Source organism: Pundamilia nyererei, unplaced genomic scaffold (assembly GCF_000239375.1).
Source record: "Pundamilia nyererei isolate P.nyererei 1_Seehausen unplaced genomic scaffold, PunNye1.0 scaffold00313, whole genome shotgun sequence".
Classification (NCBI taxonomy): Eukaryota; Metazoa; Chordata; class Actinopteri; order Cichliformes; family Cichlidae; genus Pundamilia; species Pundamilia nyererei.
Window position 1 is genome coordinate 234718 of NW_005187714.1, and position 17332 is coordinate 252049.

The following is a 17332-nucleotide window of genomic DNA, read 5'->3' on the forward strand; positions in this document are numbered from 1 at the left end:
TGTTTTTTTGTGAAAAGATAACAATGTTAGCCTTTTCTGCAGCTATAGGGGATTTATAGTATCACTCTTGGCTGGAAGCAGTGCTTAATCAATGGAAAAAACACAAACTTTATCCAAAAACCTCTCATGTTTAACTGTTTTCCACTTTTTCTTTGGTCATTTTAACCTTTTTGGCCAGGGTGAAGGGAGTATCTGCCATCAAACAAGAAGAAAGCCGCATGTAACTACGACGGTGTTTGCTAGTTCACCTTACATGCATTAATGTAATAACGTGGTTAGCCTACTCAACGTAAATTACACACGAACAACATTAAGCTACTCACGCAGAGAAGAACGGCTGCTGCTGCCATCATCATCCGTCATCATTTCTGCTACACTGGCAGGGCTAGGGGCCAGGACTCTCCTCTTCGTGTTTTTGGGGGATGTTGCTAACTCCAGGTCCGATAACAGGCACCACACCCGCAGTAGATGTGCTCGGTGTGTGGCTCACAGCAAGCTATCAAATACGGCGCATTTCTCGGCTTTTAACAAAATGCTATACGTCGCCAGGTGTTTCATCAGATTCGAGGTGTTACCTCCTTTGCACAGTATCACAGTATCACCTTAAAGCACTTGTAGCAGGCTGCTGAGTTTGCATCTTTTGCTGTGAAGTACAGCCAGAATTTGACCGCTTCACCTTGGGCATTTTTAATCTGTAGCTCTGCTCTAAAGGAACGTACGTACCTGGGCCCGCCTACTATCCTCAGAAAGGTAAAATGATTGGCTAGAATCCAAAGTGTATGACATCTCAGGAAAAAAATGCACCGAAATAAAGCACCGAAAGGTGCGCTGCTTTTCGGTCTGGTTACTACAGTTTATGTCAGAACGATACCGGTACCCATCCCTAGTTGTGATGTGATGAAATTTCAAAGATCATAAGATTTTTTTTATCCCTCATGCTTTTAGCCATTTGCATTCCTTTTTTTCCAATTATTTATCCAATTTTTCCCTTAACTTGTCACGTGGTTGTAGTCTGCCCTTGTTATTGTATAATAGCCCCTCGAGATTAAATTTACTGTTTTATAAAAGCACGTTATTTTACACCACTTTTTCCTTGTCCAGAATGTTGTGACGGCTCTGGTTTCCAGGCCTTGTTTTCATCACTGGCATTTTTTCCTAGGAGTGAGTAGACACAGATGTTTGTTTGGTTTTTTTTGTTGTTGTTTGTGTTTTTTCCTGCTCTACATGTCTTCATCTGGCACAATCTAACTGGCAGGTACTCTTGATCAGTGCACCCGTGGGATCCCAGCAAAACAAACAAACATGGCCGCCCGAACCCTCCATATGCAGATGTGCCCCGTCTCATTCACAGATAGATCTGTGCTGTCTTCCTCCCACAGTCTCAGGCAGTGAACCTCACAGAGTGCATGTCACCCTCGTACACACAGTCGCACATGCGCAAGCAACCCATACACAAACACTGACTGTCAAAGCCCAAAGACACAACAGAGACAAATATGTCAGTGCCTCGGGCTTGGGCTGCGATCATCCCTATTGAGAAAGCTGTTGTGGTGTGAGGGGGAAAAAAACAATAACGTCTGCTTATTGATTCTGACAGTGTGTGCTGACACACACCGACTGTGCGTTTGTATAATCACATTGATGCTGTGGAATTTGTGAAAATGAATGATTCATGATTATGATGTTGGACAGTAGCTGTATTAAGCCCAGTCAATCATCTTCTTGCCATGTTTTCTAACGGAGGTTGTGTTTACTCTGGTTTTGACTATGATAGATAGCTAAAAGCCCTTGAGACGGAGGGCCATAAGATGCTAGTGAAAGGGTCCTTGAATAACTGCAATACTTTTATGCTAAATTAAACTAATGATGTTCTTGTTTTGTTGTCCATCGTTTTGATAATGAAATTAATTAGGCCTTATCTTTTCCCACCAGACCATGTTTTTGTGTGCGTACACTTAAAACTACTGACATTTCTTTCCTTCAAATCTTCATCCTGTTCAACCATCTGCTCGTTTTTTGAAAACAGCCTCTCGCTGAACAGATTACTCATCGCGTTAATAGCGGCAAGCAAAACATGAGCATTAGCCTGGCTGCTCATCTTGATGTCGTGCTTTGGGACAAGCTCCCAGTGCCATGTCTTCGGCTCACTACAAATCATTACGTTTAAACATCATAATGAGTTTGTGACACTGACTGGAACCAGCAAGTCAGTTTAAACCAGATGCTATTATTGGATTCATTTCAGTGAAGAGCATTTCCCCAGTGATATACGCAAGTGAAGACACAGAAAAAGGAAAGACTAGAATAGGAAATTGTGCGGCTGGGATATTATACCCCAAGCACCTAGTAAATAAGAATTTTATTCCTCGAACAAACAATAAAATCAACGTGACAAGCAAGGATAAATAAATTGAATATTAAAGACAACAATGACACCAGGAGAAAAAAGAAAGAAAACACACTGGAATGATAAAATGTATACATGATAGAAAAATGCATAAATAACAATATTATAGCTTGATTTCACACCCACACAGAGTGAATCTCCCAGACAGGCATAGTGCTGTAAGTATTCTGGCTGGTGTTGTGCTTTGCCAACAAACATTGCCCGTTCATTCTTTCTGGAAACTGGATTTTAATTGAATTTTAATTGTCTAAATTTGGATAATATCCGCCATTAGCGAGGCTACAATATAATTAGACATAAGTGAGGGGATTGGGAGTGGGTGGCACACAGGTTTGTTTTCTCTGCAGACAGAGACATGCTATGAGTCCACTCATTGCCCTATATGTAGAGCAAATGTTACTGTAAAAGATAAATGTGTTCTCCCAGTCATTCTAAATTCACAAATTGAAATCTCAGACATGGAGATCAGAAGTGACCTTTCACTGACATTTGTTTCCATCTATTCTTATTAAGATTCTCCAAACACCTAAACACAGTCCCACTTTTATACCAGTCTAGGAGTTCACCTTGCATCACAGTGAGGCCACTTGTGATTAGTACATTGATAAACTGAATTGAAAAATAATAGAGCTCAACATTTTATTCACAGATGGAAAGCAAACCAGTTCTGTTTGCTGACAAGAGCTCACAAAAATGCATGTAATGTAAACTAGAGAGTCAAGGAATCTACAATATTAGAGAGAAAACCACAACAATCACACAGTCCACTAGGAGCAAGCGTTAGGTGAAAAAACTTGCTTTCAATAGAAGGAAACATCTGGCAGAACCAGATGAACCAAATTCAAACTTAAATCCCATTCCCTGAATTCATTTATATACACATCCTCTCTCTATCTTAAGGATGAATCCTTATTTATGCAAATGCAATGCCGAGTGGACCTACCTTACCTTAAGATTAAGACTTAAGAAGACAAGATTGTGTAATACCTTGTAAGTAACTACAGTTAGAGCCTAAATCTCCTGAACTAACTTCAACCTGGAGTTGGGTACTATTGTAAAGGTTAAGTGTAACTGCAGGATAAAAGTCCGTCCTATATGTTCCAATGTGCCTTTTGTAGCCACCTAATGGTCTAAAAATGTGTCCCACAATATTCATATATACGCCTTTACACGATTAAAGTAACATTTACTGATTTGTCCTATAAATTGAGCTGGTACTCTATGCGAGTGTTGTATTTGCAGTGCTGTCCAAGTTTTGACAAGAAGCAGTGATTGCTTGTTTAGGTTTTGTTTGCTGGGGGAAGCAGAGCATCTTTGTTATAGTTTAGAAAAGATCATAGTTTTGGTTGGAAAAAGCCTTCAGTGTTGATTCAAAATGTGATGTGAACGCACGTTTTTTTAATCACAGACTCCACCTGCTTCTGAGAAACAACAGCCATAGTTCATTCTTACAGGAAAATGTGAACACGAGTTGTTTGAGGCATTTGAAACACCAATCAAGATTGTTGTTCCGGTAAAGGCCGCCTTCACCAGAACATACGCTCGCTTGTTTGTGTGCTCAGACCCAAAGGGAACACTGAAAAGGTGAAATCGAAAAGGCAAGCAGTCTGCAATTCAGAAAGGAGTTGTTTCGTCCTCTAAGGTCTCTCTTAGTATTCACAGTGTGTTTCTCCTCGATCGAAGGCAAAACTGAAGTTGTATTTAAGTTGTAGTATTTAACCTAAACAGAACTATCATGGCTTTTTCAGATTTCACAATCCCAAAAGGGTTAAACTATAATTCATGCTCTGACTTTTACCATTTTTGAGTATGAGAAGAATTTAACAAGGTCAAAGGTTTAATCTCGTCTGTTTAAGACTCGTTTGTGTCACAGTATTAAAGAAATCCCAAATGAGAAAGAGAAAGGGTTGTCTTTGACACATATTCAAGGAATCAATAAGTAAACAGAAGAAGTCCAATAATTCATGCATACTGTTGAGCTGCATACACACTGGAAGTGGTACACTCATCATCCATTGCTTAGAAAAAGACGGGTGGTTGCTTGCAAACATCCCTGGCCGCAGTTGCCTAGGTGACCCTGTAATGTAGTTACTCCCAGGTCACATATCAATCAACAGTATTCTTCTCTCTAAATGGTAATCACTTTAGCCACTCGCCTGGAAATTGAGAAAAATATTTTCTTGCCAAATCAACTGCAAGGAGGATGTTGGTGCAACTTCCATAGCACCTCTTTGCAGCCCTCTTCCTTCCCAGCTCCTCATCCTGTTTCTTTTTGAGAAATGTTTCCACACCTTCACATTAAGTACTTGTTTAATGGTGTCATAATCAGCACTTTGTTTTGGTGAGTTCCTCCTAACCAAATAAGAAGTACTTATTTTATTGATTAATTTGGGTTGGTACATGTTTGAGATCTAGTACTTGGTTATTAAGCTGGTGTTGGTTTCTATATATACTTTGATTTTATTTAGATCTTGAAGATATCTTTATGCTGTCTGTCTTCTCTGTGCCAGGTCTCCCTTGATGGAGAACGTGTTGATCCCTACAGGCTCTTGAGAAAATGATAAAACCCTTGTTCATGCTGGGGTCGAGTGTGGAGATTGTTTTGCGGTAGCAGGTTCACTAGTTCTTAACAGCTTCCCATCGTGTTGAAGTGTTCTCGAGAGAGACACCTGTTTATTCCCTTCTTTATGGACCCAGCCATCAGTTAAAAGCAGAAGACATAAATGTATCCTCCCCACAGCTGTTTTTTTCCTGGGGACCATTCACTTTTATGAAGACAACCGAGGATTTGTTCCGCTCAAGAGGGATTTAGCTCTGTCTATTGGTATTAAAAATAAATCTCTCCTTGTGTTGCTGTTGCAATATTACATTTTGCCAGGGAGGCTCCCTATCATTTCTCTGATAACAGCATGCTAACGAGTATGAAACACCCAGTGGAGAACACTAATTCAAAAGACTGTTAAACCTGACCCAGATGATCAGAAGTCAGCAGTGGGATGAGGAAACATAGTCGTAACGTCCAACTGCAAAAGCAGCGAGGGATCAGATAAGATGTCTTCCAGCAGGTTTATCGTGACCTATTTATCTTTGTCTCGTTTATGCACAGGGGACCTGAAGATTAAACATAACCTCTGTTTTGAAAAACCTCGGCTTGACCACGAGGATTATTACTCACTGATAGCTGAATCCATTAAAACTGGAAGTTTTATCCTCAGGCCTGTTGGCTGACTTTAGCTCAGTGAGTTAAAGTTTCCTCACAGAGATATATTACTGTAAAACAAACACAGTGCTTTTAGACATTTCCTGTGATGCTAACAATGCTCTGGTGGGTTACACAACCATCCCTTTCCTATGTGTCATCCAGATGGCATACATCAGTCATAAAGTGAAAGTAATTACAGAGGTTTTTATTGCCCTAGATTGAGGCGAGAATAATTACATTGTGTATTCAAGCACTACCCAGATGGTTGCTGCATCAAGCCTCTCAGTTGATATTTATTAAAGCGTGAGTGCATGGTTTATATTTTTAACTGTCATGGTTAAGTGTCAGCTTGGTCTTTTTAGGTACAAATGCCAAAATCTATAGGGGGTGGGTTTAAGTTGGGGGAAAAATACAGCTAAATCTACACACTATATTTTTTTGGTTATAGGGTTGCAAATATGTTAAATTCAATTCCAGAAATCACAAAAACACATGTTTGGCAACTCCTTTGATATCTGTAAAATGCTTCGCCAAAAGATTAAAAGAGCCATGAAGATCTAAATGTTACTCAGTTCAATTTTTCCCTCATTACAAGTTCTGATATCTTAAATAAACCATCATGTTTTGCAGCAGTGATCACGCACGCAGTCAATAAAAATATATTTTAAAGATCTTTTATTTTGAAAAGAAACCTTATTAGAAAGTGAAATGAAACACTGGACAAAAGTATGATGTTTATATCAGTGCTAATGAAATATTCTTTTTTTTATTTTTATGGGACCATCGTGTGATGACTTCATCAACATTCGTATATTGTTTTATCTTCATCCTGCGGTTCTCTTTATGTCTACAGTAGGCATACTCAATTATCTGTAGCCAATGACTTTTTGCAGGGGATCCAATTTTCCAGAGTTCTCTCAAAATTATAAATATTATTTCTGATACAATTTTTAATGCAAGATACCACAGAAACTATTGATATTCTGAAGTTTTTCATTCTAAATACAATGAGACACATTAATGTGATTTGTGTAAGCAGAGTTTCTGTTGGCTCAAAGATAACGTGGGTGGGAGTAAAGGACACAGTATGCTTGTTTTGGTATAAATTGCTCCCATCTGTAGATTTGCACCTGTCATCTGTCTTGTGTTTTTTCTCTACTATGATCAAAGAGCAAACTAAAAATACAATTCCACTTGGAGACAGAGTGCCTTAGTTGTTTGTCTTGGGTTATGCTGACACTCGAGACATTTAGCAATATTTCCTGGATTTAGCTTTTTGAACACTAAAATTTGCCTCACTGAAGAGTGCTTCCTTTATTCTTTGTGACCCTTTTTAAATAATAGAGTACAATTTTATAATTTATAGCTAAATGATTTTTATGGACCTTGTGGCTGTTGTCTCCCAGAAGCTTCCAGACCCTTCTTTGAGAACCACTGCTCTGCTATGCTTACTGCAAATGAATTCTTTTCTTTTATTCACAGGGATTCACATTAAGTGAATTTAAAGGATTCCTCTGCTATAAAATGTTGTGATTTTTGATAATAATGAAAAACAATGGTTTAAAATGATAAAAAAAAATTCTGCCCTTGATTATACTCTTTGTGTCTGTGAGTGTGCTTAGGTTTGAGTGATATAAATTTCATTGAATGGTGAGCGTGAGGGTCCACATGGACATCTGCTTCTCTGCCCGTTTGGTACAGAGCTGTGGCAACGTAACACAACCAGTGCAGAGAAAGAGCCCATAAGAAGTGTTCTTGCTCAGCACCCACAGATTAAATTTAGTCAGATACATTGGCTTTATCAAAATTACTATTTTATTAGGAGTAAATCTTTTTAGGTTTAGACTTCATGCTCTTGTGTTTTGATGAATGTATAAAGAGATTTTGTTTTTGCTTAGGTGTCCAGACGGTCCTCGCCCAAGCACAATGAGACCATGCCAGCTGCCCTGCAAGAAGGACTGTATCATGACCCCATTCAGTGACTGGGCAACGTGTCCAATTACATGTGATGCAGGTATGAAGGAAAAAACAACGATTCATGCTCATAGATAACTGTTGTTGCTGCTGTTAAAAAATTCAAGAGTATTGAAGAAACAAAGTTTCCAGCACAACTTCCCCTGCTTCTTTGCACACACAGAAGAACATAAAGTCTAAATAAGTAAAGTCCTCTCCGACAACTTTCCCATTAAACCAGCTTATTTATGGTATTGTATTTTCATCATGCATCTTTAATTTCATTCTCATGTTTTTATCTCTTATTTTTTATTTTCTTAGCTTGTACTTTTAAATAATAAGCATCTACATACTTGTTACTTTTCTTCATTCTATTTTTTGTTTTTGTGTCACTTGTACTGGTTGTATATGACATTGATGGGGAAAACTTAAAACACTGCCCTTCATTTAGATTTGTCCTGTTTAAATGCTAAACAGGGTGTGTACCAGGTTTTATTTTTTATAGTGGACACTCTCCAAGACTGGCTTTATACCACATGACCACATGGCCTAGCCTCCTTGCTGGTGTCTGGTTGGTGGATGAGCACATTGAACATATGTGATTGGTTGTTTAATTTTTTTGCTTTTTAAAATGTGGCCTATAACATGTTTTGCCCTGATAAAGGCTGCAAGCCGAAATAAACTGGTCAAATCATTAAATTGTTCTTTATACTGAAAATGTTGCTGGGCCTCTTTAGACTTTCTTGGAAGTGGGTGAAGTTGTGCCAAACTCCTCTATGTTGTAAAAAGTACTTTATTCAGTCAGTCAGGCCTTGGTGGTTTCAGGATAGTCACAATATTTCCAATCATAGTTGACAGAGGTGACAATAATATGCCGGTAATAACATAATAATAAAAGATAACAAAATGGAAAACACAGAAGCTAATTTTAATTGACTAAGTGCAACAACTCTAGAGTTGGGTTGGCCTACACTGAGCTGAAGACAATGACTGTCACATAAACACATGCTCTCATGCCTCGTTACAGATCATTAATTTGATAGACTGGCATGTAGGACAACATTTGGGCTGACCTCCGTTAGTGGGCCTGGCAAGTCTGCTTGCTCCGGCCAGCAAGTGGTCGGTGTTGTTGTTTTCAAGCGGTGAAAGGAAGACGTTTTCAGATGAGGTCACCTTCGTCAGGCGGCCATTGCCCAAGCTGTTGAGTGGTGGCAAAAACATTAAGTTGATTTACGACTGAAAATCATTATCATCCGTATTTTGATGACCTCCTCCTGTGACACGGTGGCATAAATCTCTTCGGTCTAAGCATGCTTTACTGGTGGCAGTGCATTTTAATTTGATGCTGTTGATATCTTAACCTTGTGCAGAGAATTACACACCGCCCACGTAGAAAGGTTTGAAGCAGAGTATAGGGCTATCCAGAGGCTTGTTTCAACTTAATGAACTACTCGAGGGCATCGCCGCACATGTAAATACCATAAATTTAATCTGAGTCAGTTCCAAGGTCTAATGGGATTTTTCCGCATCATCGTTGTTGGCTTGATATCCCCAGTAATCACAAGTGTGCGCTTTTGACGCTAGCTGTCCAATTAGAATTGGCAGTTGCAGTCTCCAAGTCCATTCTTCAAGGATTATTAACAGAGTAGTCAGCTTATCATTTTGACATTTTTCTCATCACTTTTCCATCATATTTCTTAATTTAATTCATTAATTGTCTGCGTCCCTTCAGCTGGTATTGCTGTGAAGAAAAAGCAATCAAGGAAACGTCTTATCATCCAGATGCCATCCAACGGAGGGCAGGAATGTCCAGAGGTGCTCGAAGAAGAGAGGGACTGTGAGGTCCCCAAAATCTGTCCCGGTTTCAGGTAAGCGCACGACAGCCGCCTTCAGGTGTCGACAAACACTGTTGTTGCTGTTTGAATGTTTTGTCACATGGACAATGTACCCGTGGGTTTTAAAATGTTTAAACCTTGAGGCTCATTGCACAGATTTTTGTTGTTGTTGTTTTTTGTTCTATGCTCTACTTTTGTGTTTAAATGGTTTTCACTTGCAGCCCTAAAAAGCCAAAATACAAACCAACAGCATATCCCAAACAGCCAAGTTTTAATTTAATAATTTATTAGAATATTTAACAAACATCAAAAGATTCAACTATGATATAAAGATACAGATTTTCTCTACACCTGCAAACTCTGTCAGTCTGACTTTCTGCTCCCACCTCTCAAAATACCAGCTGCATGTGTTTATTTATAGGTGCACACTTTCTTGTTAACTCCTTGTTTGCCACCATGAGAGACAAAATAGATGTGAGTTATGGACTAACTAATGAGATAAAGTAAAAATAATGTCAGTGTTTTGTCTTATTGGATATCTATGCCAGTCTCATCAGTGTCTTTGGCTTTAATTTGTGTTCAAATCAAAGCCTTTGGTCAGAAATGAATAGTTCAGTGATGAAAACTGGAAACGAGGTTGTTTTATCAGGAAAAATTAGGGGGGGAAATCCAATAATCCAGTTTATTAATTTCAGACTGTGACATTTCCGTGGTGTCGAGAGTTTATCTTAGAATATAAATTGAAATCTTTTTTCCACCGCAATTTAACTTTTTTCCTTTACTTTTTTCTAATAAATGTTATTCAAAAAAGTGTGAAAACAAAGGTGAAAGTCTACACAGTTTGATTAAATATGACAAAAAAGCAATAAGTGGTAGCGGGGTTTTACTCTGTGATAAAGAAACCTGGATATTCTGGTTATATAAACCAAGCTGTGCCATGTAGCTGTGCTATCCTTTCTTATGGTGACAAGGTGCTGCAACCAACTTGATTCTATCTTTGTGGTGAGCAGGTATCTTCCTGGTGACTCGATTAAACCACAGAAAAAAACGTTTCTAAACTGAGCACACTGTAATGGATGACTGTAAATACTGGCCAAACAAATAGTTTGTGTGTAGTTTAAGAGCTTTTAAAAAGCTAAAAAAAAACAAAAAAAACAAACTATAACACATGTTCTGTGTTTAATAAGTCATCAGTCAAATCATGTTTAAAATGCCATTGAAATATGCAGCACTTTGCATCATGTATAACATAAATGTTAAAATGAGAATAATTCATTTAACTGAAGAGGGACTATGATGCTTGACTAGACATGTAACTGCTCTAGCTATGACAACCTGATGTTTTATTTCACAATGATGTAACTTTTATATGATTTAATATGCAGCTCTTGAAAACTCCCAAGTGTTAGTTTGCTTACAGGTCCAACCTGAACTTCACCTGTTTAGAGACTTAGAGAGCTTTTTATTGTCATTGTGCAGTTTCTTGCACAGCAAAATTGGGTAGCTGAACCACAAAGGTGCTAAAGTAAGAAGAAGAGAAACCAATATACAACGAAGGCGGAAAATAAATAAATAATTAAATAAATAGAATAAAATAAAAAACAGTGTATATGTATACATATATGTGAGTGGAACTATATACATGGTGTATGTGTAGGAAACATTGAAACAGCCTGGGACCAAAATAATTGCACATGAGCCAAAAATATTGCACAGAACATGGAAAGACTGAGATATTGCACATAGATGATCAACGGCAGTGTCAGGGTGGATGTGTTGGGGAAGTCTTTACACACTCTTAGTTTGCATTAAGAGTTCTGACAGCCCACGGGAAGAAGCTGTTCTTTAGTCTGTTGGTTTTGCACCTGATGGATCTGAGCCTTTTTCCAGAGGGCAGGATGTTGAAGAGGTGGTGGTTAGGATGGAGGTGGTCCTTTATAATTGCCCTGGCTCTGGAGAGACATCTTGAGCTGGCAATTAAGTCCAGGTAGGGGAGTGGACAGCCGATCACCTTCTCTGCAGTTCTGATGACCCTCTGTAGTCTCTTCTTGTCAGCTGTTGTGCAACCACAAATGTTTGTTTATCCACGAATGTTAGTTTTTCATGTTTTTACTGTAATCAAAGGACAGTTTGGGAACTTTCTTTTTTTTTTTTACTTGATTTTTGCATTTTTATTATTTTTGTTTGTTTCTCATTATACCCCCATATCTGGAACATAAATTATTTTATTTATTTATTTTTTATCATTTATTGATTTATTTAACCCATAATTGATTTTTACTGGCTTGAGTACAGTCAATGAATATACATCGACTGTATCAAGGTGTTTGGATCAGATCTAGTTAGAAAGGGGTTGGTAAAGTCGTTGATTAGACTTCATTCCCACTTCATTTTAATGTTTTAAGCCCTAAAAACAAACAAACCTTCAGATTTTTATGGCTTTTAAGTTGTTCATCTTTTTAGCTTGTAAAGCTAATGTTAGCACTATTAGCCAACATCATTAACATAGTTTTTATTATCATATCTGACTTTAAGGTGTTTCTTTGTAAAAGATATATTGTTATAAAGACTTTTATGGGCATATCTATAAAAAACATGGGCTGACATGAGCAACATTGTGCTTACTCAGGATGTGAGTGTGACATAACAAATGGCTTAGATGCACTTGACAGCTCATGCTGAACATTTTTGTGGAATGTGCTGGAAATAGAAGTTAAAAAAAACAAATAGTATGTTTTAGATTCTAAAAAATAAATAGTTGGAGAGAAGTGAGTACATTGTAATCTTGGATCAATGGAGCTGTCATATACTGATTAGAAGTAAAAATATGTTGTCTTAAGGCTGGATGAGCACATGACATTTAAAGAAAGTGTCAGTTTTCTAGTCCAATCACTGGTTAGAACATTGGGCTCTGCAGTGAATAAAGGCAAGTGTGTGCAAAGGGAAGCGTCGAATGCTTCAGAGCAGAATTAGCCAGATCAGAGACTTACTTAGAAGATAACGGGACATTGCACATTGACATCTCTGGGGTCATGAGTTAAAATTGTTATTTTATTCAAGCAGCTTGTCATTCATTCTCCAGAACAGATTACTTTGTGATACTGAGGAGATTAGAAGCAATTTATCACCTGCATATAGATATAAAGAAAAATTGTGAAGCAAAAAGAAGACTTTCATTATAGAACCTCATCCATTTGAATTCTTCTGGTTATCCACATCAAGGTCACGGGGGGGAGCCTATCTCAGCTGTCACAGATTGAAAATGTCATGTCAAGTGCAATTTTAACAAAACACAAAGATCCCTGTGTGCAAACGTATGTTCAGGAACCATTAGCCCAAAAGACACACAATATCAGAGGAGGAGAGGCATTTTTTATTTGTTGCGTGTACTAAGTAAAATTGAAACGGACAGTAATTTTTGGATTGCTGTGTCTGAGGACAAAAGGGGTGGACTTTTTAGAAAAATGTCCTCCATCTGTGCTGCCCAAAAATTTCTAATTTTGCAAAATAAATATTTGATCACTGCCAAACTTTTAAAGTCTTACAAAGAAAGTAGGTTTGGGCACTCCTGTGTATTGGCCTGCACAATATGCGGAAAAGCTGACACTTGTGATAACATAGTCGAGTATAACAGGACCTAACAGAGCCCAAACACTGAAAAATGCAAAATACAATAACATATTTTAAGCTTGTTCATATTTAATAGCAATGTGCTTTTTTGTTTTGCATGTTCATATTACAGTGATGATGAAGCATGATTTCATGGTCAATACAAGAATGTATTACACAAAAAAGACAAAAAACAAAGGCAGGATTAAAAGTAGTTCAAAAGTGCTGCTGCAAGTAGCTGTTATTGATGAATAAACATCATATAAAGACAAAAAAGACCCCAAAAGATCAGCATCTATCCTTTTTCCTTTGAAGCAGCACCGCAGGTCTTCTGTGGGTTTAGACTGTCTTTGTCTTCTTTCTAATTCCAGATTAACTCTCTGATGGTGACATCATGGTTAGGTGGTGGCAGCAGACATACCTGTTGCAAGACTCTGGATGTATGTGCATGGTTGTTTAATGAGACCCTTCCCTGATACTGTGTGAAGAATACAAATTCAAACAACAGCACAGACCCCTTTATACTTTACTCTTTATTTAGACTTTCTCTTTTCATACGGCACAGTCAGCAACACCAGTGTTTATTTTACTGCCAATTGCTATCCAGCAATCCTATGTTATTCTAAGTTGGTTATTCTGCAGCCACTCTGCATCCGTCTATGAATTTCACTTTTATTTGTGCAGGCACACTGTGTGTAAGGCTTTCAGTTCAGATTCATTTATATGGTGCCAATATAAGTGCCAAAATGTTGCCTCAAGGCCCACATTCGGATGTTGTGGTTATTTTCGACCAAAACGGATTATTTTCAATACATTTAAATGTTCAGATTTAAAAAGTAAATAAATAAAAATCGGTTATGTACATTTTCCTTGTTTGAAATAGTGACCAGATAACATTTAATGATGTGTGCACTATATCTGAAAAGTTGGAAATGGCATATTTTTCTCAAATCACTCAGCCTCATTGTGCTCAGACTTGATCAGATTTGTACCTGTAAAACAGCTGCTGTGGCTGTGTGAGTCATAATCGTGCCTTTTCATTAGTGTAATTGTTTTTTCAGCACAAATCACTGTTACCTGTCTGGTCAGGCAGACCTTTTCTCTTATTTTCGCAACACAGTGCATTTTTCCTAAATTTCCTAGATGTGCAAATTTTTCTTTTCAGTGCTGAGAGACACAACAAGTGATGTTTCCAGATCAGTCCTGTGTGCTTTCACAGTGTGCTAATCATTAAGAAGTAGGTTATAATCCAGGAAAATTGTGTAAACCAACCAAAGCAGTGCGTATCATAAAGGCTGTTTTGCTTTTCACAGTTCTGCCTAGCTACACTGCATCGCTTCAGTTGTATTTTATCATGTTTACGCCTGTACGAGACAGCTGGTGCAGCACTTATTGCTCCTTTTGGTCAACCTCAGAGAAACGATAGAACATCCGTGGAAGACTTAAAAATCATCTAGCATGCTTGTCTTTCTGTTGGAAAGTCATGAGGTTTTCCAGATGCAGAGTTGGTTTTCATTCATGATGACATGTCATGGAGGACAAAACCGTTAGCTGTCAAGTGGGACATGCTTTCTATTTCCAATGTAATACCTCATCCAGATGTGGCCTTAACTGGGCTGATACTGTGTGGGCAGAACACAGCATTACTGTGCTGTAAATGAGTTTATTCTATTCAGACTCTGACCTGGTGCTTTGCAAGATGTTGCTGTGTTAATGAATATTATTGTAGCAATTATATGTATGTACTTATTTAATTTATTCTAGGTGGAAAACCCACAAATGGAGGAAGTGCCAGCTGGTCACCTGGTTTCTCAGACAGGACACTCCGGGTGCACAAGAGACCTGTGGACCAGGGCTTCAAACACGAGGTATAGAAACAAATCTCTCCGTCCGCTGTTTCCCCCTGCACCGTCCCTGAGCCATTCCTAATCACCCTAAATTTAATTTTTGCTCATTGCGGAGCATCTGGAGCCCAGCCATGAAGCAGCAGATGGATGTGCCAAGGCTTGGAGAATAGGCCAATTTAGTTAGAGTACGCATCAAATCCTCCCACTCACACAACGTGGCCCAAACTGAAGATGACACTCCTATAAACATCAGCAGTAAAAGATATTTTTCTTCTTTTTACTTTTTTCCTCCAGTTGTTTTTATTTTATTTTTTTATTTATTTGTAATCCTCTAGAGTTTGGGAAGGAAATGTGCTCACACCTTATCATCCTCCTCTTGAGACTTGTTTGACAGCTTGGCTTGTTTCACTGCTGGCTTTTTTTTCCACCTCGGGCTCTTGTCATGCAATTTTAATCGAATATCTCTTGCTCAAATTTAGAAGAAGATGCTTCACCGTGCCTATAGCACACAACAGCCCAGACCCCTGTTCATATCGACTTCACGCACAAGTGACAAGTACTTTAAGAGTTGTGGCTCTCTCTCTTTAAAAGCATATTTCCTCTCGCCATTTTATAGAGAATGGGTACACTATAGAGTCCTAGGAGGCTTTCATAAAAATCCAATTTCAGGGGGGTCACGCAGAATGATCAATTTCATTTCCAGCTCCTATGGAAAGCTATTATTAGTGCTTATTTTTCTGTCTCGCCTTTGCTAGCTTGCATTAATGGACAGAAGAATCGGTTTATGAAAATGCTTTAAGGTCCATTATAGACCTTATTTTCCAGATTCTGTGCAGCTTCTCTGTGACTTGATGCCATGTGACACTTGAAGTTCAGACTCTCCTGCACTGGTTTTCACACTTCTGTCACTTCCAAATGGCAGAAATCATTTTGTCATCGACTCAGACCAAATGAGACACGCTGTCCTTTCTGGTCCGTGTTTCCTGACAGCGTATTGTGTTGTTTACCTGGAAAGAGGCTTTCCTTAGAGGGTGGAAAAACCCTATAGTGGCATTATTAAACACACAGAACAGAGGGCTTGTGCTGTTCTCTTTCTCTTTCTTGAACACAGCCACTCTGTCACACACATACACACACACAACAATATAAGACCTGACCTAACACACCAGCCGACGGAGGCTTTCCAAACCAATAGCGGTGCCCACGGGGGTTCAGCAAAATGTGCTTAGAGATTGATTTCTCTATGAAGGTACAGCCCTGCAGAATGTCTGCATCACAAGAAAATGAAATATTGCAGCAACACAAGTACTACCCTTTATTGAAAGAACAAAGGAAAGGATGATGCAGTCAAAGACAAATTGACTTCTGTGCTTTAAACCAATTGAGGGAGAGATGCTTTTGTGTCTGCTCTTTTCTTAATTGTTATTAAACCCCCCTGAGAGCTAATCTGAATCGTAAAGTTCTGATCTATTTTTCATCCGCTCCCTTTAAATCTATATTTCAAGTCATCGTGCTCACGAGTGGGTTAAGAACTCCTAATTAAAGGGGCACTTCAGTGATTTCACATATCAAAGTCATTTCACTTGTCACAAGAACTACTTGGCCTGTCAGAGGTTGTAGGATGTGTTGTGTAGTTCTGAAAGAGCTTTATCTATAGCAATAGACATTTTGGCTTCTATATGTTATTTTTATACTTGTATTCATATTCTTTTTTTCCCCTTTATTTTTTCGTACTAAGAAAAATTTTGTCTGTGTTCTGCTGCTGGACACTACATTTTCCGGAGGAACCTACCCGTGGGATTAATAAAGATCTATCAATCGATCGATCTATCTATCTATCTAGCCAACTGACAATGTTAGTGCACTAGCAATAATATCTGATTTAATTAGGTGATCATTTTTACAGATTTTATATTGACATGATGAAAAAAAAATTATAATGCAGAAAAAATAAATTGGGTATAGCTCTATAGTAGCTCTGACTCTGACAGCACATGTAGCAGAGTAGCATCACAGCTGAACAGAAGTTAACTATTGGACTTCCTGGCCCTTATTGAGCAAAGGATTGGGACTGAGGAGTGAACAGCTCTCCAGTCCCCTCAGTTCCTTTCTTCTTTGTGTGTTTGTGTGTGTGTGTGTGTGGGGGGGGGGGTGTGTTTGTGTGTGTGTGTGTGTGTGTGTGTGTGTGAGATGTGAACGTGTGTGTGTGTGTGTGTGTGTGTGTGTGTGTGTGTGTGTGTGTGAGAGGGAGAAACGGTGTCAGTGATACCCGGGGGAAGGGGTGGTGGTGGTGTTTTGTGAATGATCTTCGTCTGCCCCTGACAGCTGTGTGTATTTCTGTGTAAAGTGCAGCAGTTACGTGGTTGTTGTGTGTTTGTGTGTCTGCCACTGCCTCAGGATCCTCTGACCTGCTCTTACTCCACGTGTCACCAGCCATCCGTCTTTCTTTACTAACATCGCTCTTTTTTTTTTCTCTCTC

At 38.6% G+C, this 17332-nt stretch overlaps 1 protein-coding gene across 6 annotated transcripts in view; it reads left to right on the forward strand.

Annotated features, from left to right (window-relative positions):
• thsd7ab (thrombospondin, type I, domain containing 7Ab) overlaps positions 1–17332 on the forward strand; it is a 200170-nt gene that overhangs the window by 119830 nt on the left and 63008 nt on the right. For all 6 annotated transcript variants that reach the window (XR_312239.1, XR_312241.1, XR_312240.1 and 3 more), the window contains 3 exons: positions 7508–7623; positions 9295–9430; positions 14771–14874. Coding sequence is in view for 2 of the 6 variants with exons in the window: in XM_005751475.1 (XP_005751532.1) it covers positions 7508–7623; positions 9295–9430; positions 14771–14874 (356 nt within the window). In the remaining 4 variants the exon portion in view is untranslated. The remainder of the gene's footprint in view (positions 1–7507; positions 7624–9294; positions 9431–14770; positions 14875–17332) is intronic.